The sequence below is a fragment of the Pagrus major genome, chromosome 11, assembly GCF_040436345.1.
Source record: "Pagrus major chromosome 11, Pma_NU_1.0".
Lineage (NCBI taxonomy): Eukaryota > Metazoa > Chordata > Actinopteri > Spariformes > Sparidae > Pagrus > Pagrus major.
In genome coordinates, this window is record NC_133225.1 from 15,190,496 (window position 1) to 15,204,074 (window position 13,579).

The following is a 13,579-nucleotide window of genomic DNA, read 5'->3' on the forward strand; positions in this document are numbered from 1 at the left end:
CCAACAGAGATAATAACACCCTCAAAAAAAGCCATTAAATATGTCAGGAACAGACATAAACTAGGAAACGTATTCATGCATCCAAGAACCACAGTCATCAGCTGATCCAGTTCAGGCTGTGTCAGAGGGCCTATCATACATCACTTGTGAGACTCCATATAAAACAGTCAGCTAGCCCTTACTTGTGCAACCTCAATATATCTGAGACATTTAATCACATGATATGGAGCTGCCCAGAGGTTTATGATTTTTGGAGGAAAGTGGCATTAACTCTGTCTGACGTAATTGGCAAGCCTGTACCCGTAGAACCACTTCCTGTTACACAGTATAGAGTAAAAAACAATCCAAGTTATGGCTCACTGGCTTAACAGCAGCCAAAAAACGTATAGTGCAGTACTGTCTACCATCACACAAAATGTACACCAAATAATGGTTGCAATACTTTCAAGATGTGGTCATGTTAGAACTGTCCGCACTTGGGTAAACAAAGCCAAGGCCACCATGTTGTAAACTGTAGTAACAGACTTGCTTAGGACAGAGAACATACATTTTTATTAGCAATATAAGTCAAAACTGAGATGGAGGAGAGAAGGGGAGGCTTAGGGCGCCATGGCTGAGTGGCGAAGTCAGGGAACAGAAGAGGTAGAAAAGGGGTGAAAATGTATGTGTATTGCAATTTGTTCTGTGAATTTGCAATAAAGAAAAACAACAATTGTTCACAAAAAATAAGTCAGTAAAAGGGGAAGCATGCATTTATTTACATTGGCATAAACAAATAAACAAAACAAAAGGAGCTGCTCGATGAAGGCCTCAGATGGAATTCACGTGCATAACCACCTGTTTGTCTTCCCTTGGCATTCGATAGTTCACATTTTATAGTGACACACATTTTTATTGTTTAGAGTCAAATAACCCAAGAGGAAACTTGTTCTGACTTCAGTCCTGCAGGTACCAGTCATCCCACTGTTACAAATCTGTGAAAATAAGTCTTTATAGCCAGGGAGATGTGGAGCTTCTAAAGGCAATGAAGTGTGAAGGATCCTCCTGCTACGGTGCTCCGCGTTTTATACATGCTCAGTCTGCGTCCTTCTGTCTGTCTGTCTAGTGCCCGACACCCTGGCTCTTCTCCCTCTCTCTGTCTGATGTGTCTCTGCCGTTTCCCTTTCCGTTGCCGTTGCCTGTGTGGAACTTCATCTCTGAACTGGAGGTAAAAACATATTAATATGAATGACTGAGATGGTATGATATAGTTCAGGAAAGTCATATTGTGATCATTTATTTATTTACACATTCATTTATTCATAATGCACAAGTGCTTTACCATTGAAGGTGAGCTGGTATATTGTCCTTGATGAGGTTGTTGAGTTTGTAGTAATCCAGGAAGGTTCGAGCCACATTCCTGCCCAGCTTCATGTCTGAGGACCAGAGTTAAAGCTAACTGTCTTTGGATGATGTCAGGTAACACTGCTCAAAACATTTACTATATCAGTCATTCCCAAACTCCATAGTAGTCCCTTTGCATTGTGGAGTGAAACTTAAAGCTACTGCACAGAGACTCTGCAGTCTCTCCATTTTAGCATCTTTCAGCTAATTGTTTTGGTTTTACGGCCTTAACTTTAACTTTACTTGAACTGCTAAACAGGCAGCTGTTTTTAGCTAAAAAGCTTTGATAAACTCACTGTACCCTCCCTGCCTGGCACCAAACAGTAAACAGGCAAAGTTTGCCATTAGCTGGTAGTGCAGCATTTAGCAGCTAAAGAGCTAGATATTATCCTCAGGAATTGGTAGAGACCCAAAACAGAGCTAAAAGAAAGTGAATATTGGACTTACATTAATGAGATTTCCCAGAAACACAACTCCTAATGAATGTTGCTCTGTGTTTACTGGATGTGTACAGAGGCAACTGTTGCTAACATGTATGATATCAACTATATTTGTAATAGTATGTCAGTGTTGTGTTTATAGCTTGCTGTGCTATCCCCAAAAAGTCCTTAATAAAGCGGGAAAAAAAGGACATTTTCAACGATCTAGCAAAATTCTGTGAAGCTGTATATTTGCCTGACACATTAAAATCACCGAATCTCTACTTAAATATGTCTAACATAAAGAAATATTTAAAAAAGAAAAGCCTTAAAAAATCCCATCTATGTTGACCCTGCACACACCCAGTGAGGTACAGTGAATAATAGGGACTATAGCGACTGGATAAATGAGCAGTGTAAATCCTCAAGGTACAACACACTGCATTCTGAATTAAGTGAGGCTAAATCAACTGCATTTCACTCACGTCAGCCGAATGTATGATGCTGGTATGAATCACACAAGAGCAATTACTTATAAGCTGTGGCCTTATTTAAATTCAGAGGTGAGCGCACACATAATCATCCTGCCCAATCGTCCCTCACTACATTAGGGACAATATCAATAACCTCACTGCTTTTATAAAACAGCTGAGCATCTATGAGTGCTGTTGCTAAGCCTGTGATCATTAGGCCAGCGGAGCAAGAAATGATGACAATCAGGCTCTGATAATGAAGACGTAGAGAACCGCAGAATGTCAGCAATGTTTCCAATCAACCAGAGTGAGGATATTGTAAATACGGATATATAAGAACAATGTCGCTAACACGAATACATTTCATCGAGTCACTGAGGTGTGTGGACTCAAAAAAAACCCCATCAATATCAGCTGCCAATCTATCTATCCACCCTTTAAGACACACAGCCATCATCCTATATCTACACAACATGCACATACATACTGTTCATATAGATCCCAACACAAATCAAACAAAAACATAAAGGTTTTTCCCATCTTGAGGCATTGATGTTTATGCTTTATGTTGATGCTACCTCCATTCTTCACCAGGGCTGGAGCATGATGGAGCAACACAGAGACATAATCTGTCACTTTCCCCTGTCATTACCTTGTTGATACTCGGATAGGGCCTGTCATCCGCCGGACTATCTATTTGTCACAACTGTGTGATTGAAACAACTGGCATACAGAAAACTATATATTTTAAAAAAGATGGCGATTCTGTCATTTTTGTTTTTATTTTCCAATTTCTCGCAATGATCACAAAATGACCCGTGCTACATAAATCCTGCTTGCTACAAATGTGAAAAGCTATTGTCCAAAAGCTGTTAACTTGTATCCATCCATCCTCGGTTTGAGCTGGCTGTCTGGGCGTACACTTCAGGCTTTGTAGTTTGTCATACTTCAAGCAACACACACACACACACACACACACACACACACACACACACACATACACACATATACACGCACACACACACCTGGGTATACCTGGTAAGTTAGCCCTTTAACTATGAAAGCAAGCCCCTCTGTAGTGAGTCTGTCACCTTGGCCTTTGAGGGTGTGTTATTGCGTATGTTCGGGAGTCTGCACAGGACTTCATTCTTCACTCGGCAGGCTGATGGCAACGCTCTCCACACGACGCCAGAGTCTGTGTTTACACCCCATCTGGCTGTTTGTCTGTGAGTCCTGCATCAGGCCAGACTTGCTGTGAGTGTGTGTGTGTGAGTGTGTGTGTGTGTGTCTCATTACAGCTAGCTGATGATACTGATTAGGTCAAGATAAAACTACAGATGAACAAACTAAGGTTACGTCCTTCTAAATCTTGCTTTTATGCTAATTCTAATGCATAATAGTTCCAAACAAGACTAAGAGTCTGCACTCATGCTAGCAGCACATCTGTTCTTTGAGCTAAATGCTAACATTAACGTGCCATCTAACAGGATTTCGTGAGACTATGGTGGGTGGACCTCGCACTAGGGGTCCGGGGCATGATCCCCCAGGAGAAAACTTTGCGCATTTTAAAAAGTTAAATGTATCAATCTGGTGCACTTTGAGAGAACATTTAAGAGACTATCTCATAAATAGCATGACCATAAATGAGAAATTGTGGAGAATATAAAATTTAGAAAGTAATCAAATATAACACACTGTAACTCTCAATATCAATCTATTGCTTTTAATCTTGTAGCCTATTAGTCCTGACTGAGAGTTAAAGACGCTTTACTGAAGCGACCGTGCAGAACGTTGGAGATCTTCAGCACTGTTATGACAACTGAAAAACATTTTTGGATCAATATGAGACTATGGTGCAGCAATTTAGACTGGTGGGCCACCAGTGTCTCATTAATGATAGTCAAGTGCATTACAATGCTAATGTTTGCTAATTAGCAAACGCAAAGTTCGTCAGCTTTGGCTAATCTTAACTATGTAACAATTTGTAGAAATGTATGTCACAATCTATATGTCACTTTTTTATTTGCAAGAGTGGAATTTAAAGTGAACAGAGAACAACAGTAGCTAGAGGTAGTTTAGAAATGGAGTCCGCTTTCAAAACAACATAGAAGTTTAACAGAACACCTTTAAGTATGTAGCCAAATTATTGAAAAAATTAAAATGTGTCATAGGTAACGACAGGTAACTGTTAATTGACAGGTAACGACAGGTAACTATTAATCTACAACTTGTCGTTAAGACTGATATACACTCACATGAACACACTCTCTGTATACTATATATATAAACACTCTCCTTGTATCCTTGACATCTTCATTCTGACATCAGGAAAGTTTTTGGTGTTTTCCTCTGTTCTCTTTCATCAGCAGAGCTCTGTGCCAGTCCTGAGCTCTTTGGCCAGGCACGCTCAGTGACAAAAATATCTCCCGGACCCCACCGTGCGCAGATGGCCTCTCAGCTTGGCTTGTCACGACTCACCGTCTATTACAGGAGGTCTGGTGATGGACGGTCAGCTTCTGAAGGAGAACTTCATCCATGGGGCGAATGGTCGGAGACACAGAGGATGCCCTGACTGCTGCCTGGCCTGTTGCCGGGGGAAACCGTAGGGTCTGGAACGAGGCTGCTGCTGCAGCAGGAAGTGATGTGAGTGAGAGCCAGGAAACAGTCAGTGGGCTGTAGCCTGAATGACAGAGGTGGGTGGAAGTGGAAATATTCAGAAAACCTTCAGCTGCTTTGATCCACATCTAGGCAGCCTCTTCTGAATGATCACACTTAGGCTAATACTGACAATATTATTGATAATGGTCATCATCTACTTTACTGCAAAACATTATCATTATCATTGTATAATCATTATCCAGCTCCAGAGAGGTCAAAGAGGCGTACGCCTTTGAGGATGCAGCCAGTCAGCATCTCGCCTGCCTGTCACTGAGGTGTGTGAGGTGTATTCTCTAACATTTCAGTACACTTAACGGTCTTGTCTAATCAATAGCAGGTCATTGTCATGGCTCAAGGGCACGCAGGCTTAAGTGCTGATGAGATACAGGACACACCAGACAAAGGGGTTGGGGACGTCATTACTTGTTTACTGCAGCTGTTTACTGTCAGCACGACATTTAGCGGTTTTCACTGTCATGTCCCTCGTGCCTGGTCCTAGCAGACAGACAGACAAGGTGACGATCAGACAACAAGGCCCCCAGTGGTAAAATGGACAAGACACGCGGAGAATGCTGTCCAGATCAGATGGGAGTTAACAAGGAGACAAGCAAGGGGACATTCAAGCCATCAATATGGGCCACTGACAGGTCCTGTCACTACGCTGACACACCGAGAGCTAATTATCAATGCTAATTAAGAGGCTAGTCAACAACAGCAATACAGAAAGGGACATTTTTGTCCCCAGTAGCGACTCAAAGACCTCACGTCTTCTTGCCCAAAGGGACAAACAAGGGCTGATTTAAATCCCTGACAGGAGGAACTGCTGTCAGTGCCAAGGAGACAAGCTCTGACACCTTAGCAGTAAACTGAAATGAGTGTAACAAGGGCCTCTGTTTTCTAACAGTGTGCACAAGCAGCAACAAAACTCTTCTGATTCTAAAGATATTCTTGTTTTACAATGTTACAATCCAGTCACAGTAAAGATTATAAAGAAACTGAAACGAAAATGGTCATAACTAGTAAAGGTTCTACAGTTTGAAGTCTTTACTGCAGCTGCGAAGCTAAAAACGCACCTGAAGTAGGTGCATGAGCTCGACCACGTGTCAAGGGTGTAAATACTGTCTTTTCAAATCAATTTGGGATCTCTGGGCTTCCGGAGTCTTGGCTTACGCCGGATGAGCTGTATGGAGGTATTTGATACTTTGTTTTGGCTGTTTTTTTACGTTTTAAAACAAGTCCCCATCTACTTAAGTTATTTAGGAGAATGCTACAATGCTGTTTTGCTGTGAAGCTCCAGAAATGTTTGGTGGTCTATGAAACTTCACCTGACTTACCATCAGCATGAGGGTGAGTGGATAATGAGGAATTTTTAATTTTTTCTCAAAACCTTTGTAACTGCTTTTATCTCTCACTTATCAACTAACAATTCAACTACTTTCAGTGGTTACACATCAACTTACACTCAAACTGTCATTTTAACCACTTTCAATGTTCACACTTTAAAGGACAGTACCACGGCTTTCCTATCTAACTAGAGAGGTCATCGACTCTCAGTGCTTACACTTCAGCAGACAATTCTGGCTCGATCACGCTTGATAATTTGAATTCATCTCAGCGCTTTAACTTAAGCTGAAACTACTGAAAATCATGTCACTTTGACTTCTTTCAGCATTGTGACTGTATTGATACAACTGCAAATTTTCAGGTTTGAGCACCATTTGGCTGCTCCAGCATGACGTTTCTAAACTTTCATCTCGAGGCTGCATGGACATCAACTCTATCACTATACAAGAAGAACTGCATTGTTGTGATTGCTTTCATGAGGACACCTGTTTATCTGAGCATAGCAACAATATTTGTGCAATCGACCGTGTGTATAAATGTATGTTTTCTGTGTGTGTGAGCACCTATCCATTTGTGCATGTCTGTGTGATATGATGTGTATGATGTGTGGTAGTGAAGCATATTTTCCTCCAAGCTATATGATTTGCATACTTCTCACAGGCTGTTCATTGGGTGTCAGATCACTGATGCATACTGTGTTCCATTGGCAGCTCTGGCATTCACGGAGTCCCACTGTTATGGTGAAGTGCACGTCATTAGGAAATCAGGGCTATAAGTGTGTGTGTGTAGGACACATCAAAACCAGTTGCACAAGCTGTCAATCCATGATGCATCGCTACGTCTTCAGGTTAGCCAACACACACTGATTCATACGTCTGAAAATCTTGAAAATCAGCACTTCTGTACTATGGCAGAAAAAAACAACTACTCGACTCAGCGCAGGAAAACAAGGACAACAACTTGAAAGGCTTTGAAAGTTTTTGAATAATTCTTCAAAGTTACAGAGAATACTGTCTCTCCACAACCTAAAAAAGCACACACACACACACACACACACACACACACAAACACCTACTACGTAAGTAAGCCCCCAAAGCTCACATAAGCACACATACTGAACACACATACAATGGAAAGCGTCAAGCTGAGTTTTGAACGAGGTCCCAGATTCTCTCAACCTTGATCCATTCCACTCTCCAGTTTAAACTTCAGAGTCTGAACCGGACGCTCCGTCCCAAAATGCAGTTGGACTACGACAATAGAAAAAAAACCTGGAGGAAAATAACAGGCCGAACTGCTTCATTACAGTTCTGCGAGATGGGATGTTGTACAGTGTGGAAGCATAAAAAAGAGACATATATGTGTAAGAGGCACACATAGAAATACACACACACACACACACACACACACACACACACACACACACACACACACACACACACACACACACACACACACAGGTGTTATGATTAGAGGACGAAGAGAAGACAGACACGCGATGGAGGTTGTCCCTGCTGTTTCAGAGAAGAGGATTCTCAGCTTGACTAAATGATATAATGAGCTGTTATGTTCTGGGTGACGAGACGAGAGGAAAGGACAGAGTAGAGGACGGAGGAGGACATGAGAGGAGAAGGAGAGGAGAGATCAGAAAACAAACACACACACACACACACACACTGCATTACACCTTTTTCTGAACACCGTCAAACTGTGACAAAAGTCACGGTGGTGAGAAAAAGGTTAAGATTTCAATTTTGGTAGCTACAAGTCACAGCAGTGGCAAAGGAGAGTCAGGGAGGATGAAAGGGTAAGGGCAGCGTGTTTGGAAGGTGGTGAGAGTTAGGGGCTCAGGTTATTATTCATTTGTCATGTGTTAGTTTAGAGCACGTGCAGGCTCGTGTGTGTATGTGTGTGTGTGTGTGTGCATCAGGTGAGAAAGGTGGAGGGGGAGCGTCGAGATGCTAAAGGTCTCTGTTGATGATTTGCACGCTCCATCGAGCTGACTGCTGGCGCGTATAAAGCGACATGGTTGGTTCCTTCAACCTGCCTGACCCCAATCTCCACTCTACACCAGGTCCCTGTGCTGCCTGCAGACCCTGTGGAGCCCCTCCTCCTTGTACACCTCCTCTTCTCACAACACACACACACACACACACATTCACACACTCCCCTGGAAAACAAAAAAAGATCAAGCAAGTCTCCCACATGGGCTGAGTTTTTGACCTTCAGGAGAAATGTCCCTGAAATACCTGGCTCTCCATTTCTTATCGTGCTCTGAAGTCAAGTGAAAACACTGAGTAGAATTTGTTATGTGCTGTTTGTTCATCATAAGAGTCAGACTCCTGAATGTAAGGCCAAATGTTGCTTGTGGCTGTGGTGGTGCCCTCTATTTTGGCGTAAACCTGAGATGATTCTGTGAGAACAGTCAAAGTGATGAGAGTGTGTAAAAAACACACACTCATACATACCCAATCATAATATACATCAGTTTGTTTGAGTGATTGCTGATGAGAAAAAAATACCAGGTATGTTTTTTCCAACATCCCCTAAATGCCTCACTGCTCACAGGATACATTCTATAAATTTCCATCTTCCAACATGTAGAATTAACATGAGCGTTACTAACTTTTCATGTGTGTGTGAATCAGAAATAGCCATGGTGAAATACGATGCGCCAGCTCTCAGCACTAGAGGGCACTAGGGCTACGTCTATCTCCACACACCCCTCCACCTGCAGAATGTGTGTAGGAGAGCACATACTTTTCATGTGTAGGGTCCTTATCGCTCTCTCTAAATCTCTCTTCCTCCCTCTTCTCACTCACTCTATCGGTAAGATCAGACTGCCATCGGCCGGCTCTCAGGATCTCTTCAGCCCCGAGAAGGTCAGCTGAAGGAAAACTTCCTCCCATCTGGCTCCATTAAGGCACCTGTGACCTTCGGGTTCCCATGATGAATGCACGTGTGTGTGCTCGCGTGCTTGTAGTCGACGGGAATCATGTTTGTTCCATTGTTCCATTGTTTATTGCAATCAAAGCCTCGACTGTGTGCACACACAGCGCTACATACGCCAACACAAGCCCCTTTCTCCTCTCTCCTTTGTAAATGAAATCAATAGACGCAGCTATCACATCCCTATTCTGTCACTGCACATCTGTCGCAACAAGAGGCAACAAAAGAGCAACATGGTTTTCTGGTGAGTACACATGACTTAACACACACACACACGGGAACACGCCAACACATTTACACTCACACACTCACAACCAGGGACACAAATATTAAAATAATGACTTCAATGATAATGAGATCAATTGGCTTGATTTCAATGGGAGATTGTTACCGCAGAGGCAGTCTGTGTGTGTGTGTGTGTGTGAGGACGGAGGAGAAATAAAGAGAGACAAAACAGAACAGAACTGCTGCTCTCCACACACACACAGATCACACATGTCGAAGGATACATGTCTCCTCAGTGTAGGGCACAGGTGCGGTGCTGCCAGCTGTCATGTAGCTGTAGAAGGACACCTCCAGAGTGTAGCAGTAAGACGTGTCATCGAGGAGACCACCGAGGAACCGTCTACCGGTACCGGCCTTCACCACGTCCCGGTTGAAGGACGTGTTTGACTGGAGGGATACACAAAAAAACAACTATATCGTGAGACATCGTGCCAGGCTAGTGGTTAGAGAGAGGACACTTCAGTGGGAGGGTTTGGGTTCAAGTCTTTGTGTCAGCATACATCCACCCTGTTAAAGCCTCTTAGAGCAAGACTCTGGAGTCTGGAGTATTTTCCTATGTAGCTACCTGTGTAAATACCTGGAAAAGTCCCTGAATACCTCTATGGAAGTTTTTTTGATTAAAGTTTCAAAATGTACAAGTAGCTGGCCAGTGTTTGCAAAATAAAATGTTATGTCCTATAAAACCCGAATGACAGATCATTTGTCAAGCACCAACACTGACAGGAAAAGAGAAAAAGACATTCAGCAGAAACATATTGCTTTTGTTTTTCGTGTCTCAGTTCACACTTCACTGTACTACACTGTGATGGAAAAGAGTATTCTGTAGAAACGAAAGGCAACTATTGTGTTTGGCAAGACCTGCTAATGTTCCTAGGGTTACCAAATGGTTCAAAGCTTATATAATCAATATTTTTGAAATAACAATCCATCAAATGACTATATGTAATGAGAAAGGTGTTGCTCATAGTGATGAACCGACACAGAGTCAACTGTCCAGAGTTCTTTTAGTGTCTTTCAGTGTGTTGTTTTGGTTTTAGTCCCACAACTTTAATGTTTTGTTTCACTTCCACCTCTCTTTCACCCCCTTTTTGGGCGCAGCAGGCTGCTTTTTTCACCGAAAATACTCTGACAAACATTAACAATTAGCTGGTGAACATAGTGGAGCATTTAGCAGTTAAAGGGTCACATACTTCTCTCAGGAGTTGGTGGACACCAAAAACTGAGCTAAAAGGAAAGTTGATACTGGACTTAGACTCATCAGGTGGCCAGAGATGTATCTCCATGTGAATGTTAATGTTTCTCTATGTCTGCTGGATGTGTAAATAAGCACAACAAGTTTGCAATGTTTGCTAGTCCAATTGATTATGTTAGGTGTAGAGTGTGTTGATGGTTGCCCCGGCAACCATCCAGGTTGGTAAGAGGTGATGTGTTAATGTCAAGGGCATTATGGGTAAGGGACACGGCATGTACACACAGGCAAGTCCATGGCTAATAAAGTTTGCCTCGCGGCTACACAGCACATCGAGCATCTGTAAATCATTGTGCACACATCTACATTAGGGTCCTGAGTCAGTCATATGAACCTGAATTAACGATGCATTAACTTCCAAGCTAAATATAAAACAAACCTTATTTAATTTACAATAATTAAAACATTAATATCTGAACATTTTCATCATAAATATCCAGCTCAAGATTTATTTTGACTATATTACCTTGTTGATAAATTAAAAAAACAAACCAGCTACTGTCAATATCGGCCGACATGTCTCATCAGTGAGAAACGCATTAACACCCAGTGATTTGTTTCTCAGTAACTTTCAGCGTTAAGCCTCTCGAGAATCCCGGACAAATTATGAAGGGTACAGTGGCTTATTTGAGCAGATTTCCTTTATACAAAGTCATTATCAAGATCAGCTGTAAATGGCTAAAGCAGAAAAAAAACAAAAAAACATCCGGTCTATTTTGGGTTTCAGCGTGTCAGCTATGCTACACAAATTTGAGGCTGTCTTGGGAAGAGTGTGGAAAAAGTTTCCATTCACTGTCACTCCACTCTGCTGCAGTGAGAGTTGCCTTGCTGAAATGCAGACTTGGCGGCCACCAGTGGGACTTTGCCATGATTGTGTTGTGCTGCTGCTGCGTTGGGCTTTAGGTAGTGCTGAATGGGCAGAGGGACAAAAGCACAGTGAGGGAGATGACCCCTGGGCAAGCTGTCACACAAGCAATACAGAGGGAGAGCGAGAGAGGGAGGGAGATAAATTCTCCTGAAATAGCGTTTTACTCGTCCTTCGTAACACTGCGTACTGTATAGACACTGACAATCAGTGACATTTCCATACATGTGTGAGTGAACGTCTGCATGTCTGACTTGTCCCTGTATGGAGGCTGGCACTGGGTGTCAATGGGTAGTAAAGGTTGCTCTTTATGATGTGTGTAAGTGGCTCTGCTATGAAATGTCACCGTCAGTGAGAAAACGAAGGTCAGTGGAAGTGACACGGGGCTGAGAGGAAATGGTTTGGTGGATAATGTACCTGTATGAAAAGGTGTCACCAGGTTATGCATGTGTGGCTGGTTGGAGAAGCATCGCAGTCAGTGAATGGATGTGTTCATCTGCCATCATTTCCAATACTTTTTTTTTTTTAAGTTTCACCTCCTCCTTCATTCTACACAGCCCAGATAAACCCAGATTTAGCCACCTAAGAAGGTGCTTTAGCAGAACACCTGCACTGCTCATACAGAATATCCTGGCCTACTTTTACAGTCCTCTGCTTCGTCATCACCTGTACAGTGTTTGCTATTTCTGTTCTGCACTTACATACAGTATAAATGCATATTCACATTGAAGGTCACATGTCTGGCAAACTTTAAACCAGAAACTACAAGTAAAATTCATATGAGACAATATGCAGTGACAATATGCAAGTACTGTACTCAAGTACTTTGCTTGAGTATTTCCATTTTCTGCTACTGCATACCTCCACTCCACTTTATTGTGGAGCCAAATATTGTGCTTTTTTACTCCACCACATTGAGTTGATAACTTTGGTTACTTGTTACTTTGCATACTGCATGCTGCATCAGAGCCAAAGTTGAATTAATTCATTTTATCGGCAACCAGATAAAAAACCCCTCTGTTAATTGATAATTGGTTGACACATAGTATGCAGTATATACAAACATGTATGTATACCTTTCCTTTTAAACTTAAACTGGCAGTAGGCAACTTTTATGCTTTAACTTATCATTCTGAAGTCAATACTGATTGCAGTGTAATGGCTGTAGAAAAGTGACACCATCCACGTATAGATTGGGTCTCTATAAGCCTCGCTTCCACTATGCTCTTCAGTCTGCCACCGGGCATGATTTTTCCTGGGGAAAAGAAAGTTGGATTGCTGCACAAAGAAGGCGAGTCTGCCATTGTGCAACTAAAACAGGAAGAGGCATTTTCCCTGATGGAACGATGGAACAACTAGACTAACTGTGGAAACTCTACACTGCAAAAGAAAAGGAACCCCGCTGATGGAGAGGGCAAAGAAGGTGAAGAGGGAGAGTGATAGAAACCGAGGTAAAATGAGCGAACAGACTGGCATTCTCCCTGACCACCAGGACAAGAGACGGTTCTTAACTGGCATTCTTTCTACTAGATCAGTAAGTAACAACACATATTAGTACTCTTAAATACTCTTAATGTTTCTGCCTTTTCATAGCACTGAGTTCAGGGTTTCTAGGTCAAATTAGGTAAAAAAAACAACAACAGTTTTTTGCTTTGAGCAGTAGCCGTGTTGCTAATGCTGTCTTTGCAACAGTGACAATAATACTACAAGGAAGCGTAAGGAAGGGAGAATCTTAAAAGTTCTTTCTTTCCGCTTTAAGTATATTTATTGCCAGAAAATTACTTTTGATACTTAAGTATATCACGTAATATCACTTCAACTCAAGTACTATTTGAAGGGGTGACTTTCACTTTTACCAAAATAATATTTTTACACAATATCTTTACCTTTATTTGAGTATAACTCTTGGGTACTTTTTACAACACTGCATATGTTATCTCAAACACTTAAAATG

General features: G+C 42.0%; 1 protein-coding gene across 1 annotated transcript in view; it reads right to left on the minus strand.

The window, feature by feature from the left end:
• Positions 1 to 1,101: 1,101 nt before the first annotated feature.
• The window catches only part of agbl4 (AGBL carboxypeptidase 4), a 284,101-nt gene continuing 271,623 nt past the window's right edge, over positions 1,102 to 13,579 (minus strand). The window contains exons 11-13 of the mRNA XM_073476442.1: positions 9,736 to 9,898; positions 1,322 to 1,415; positions 1,102 to 1,201 (exon numbers count right to left, since the gene is read on the minus strand). Of these exons, the coding sequence (XP_073332543.1) occupies positions 1,102 to 1,201; positions 1,322 to 1,415; positions 9,736 to 9,898 (357 nt within the window). The remainder of the gene's footprint in view (positions 1,202 to 1,321; positions 1,416 to 9,735; positions 9,899 to 13,579) is intronic.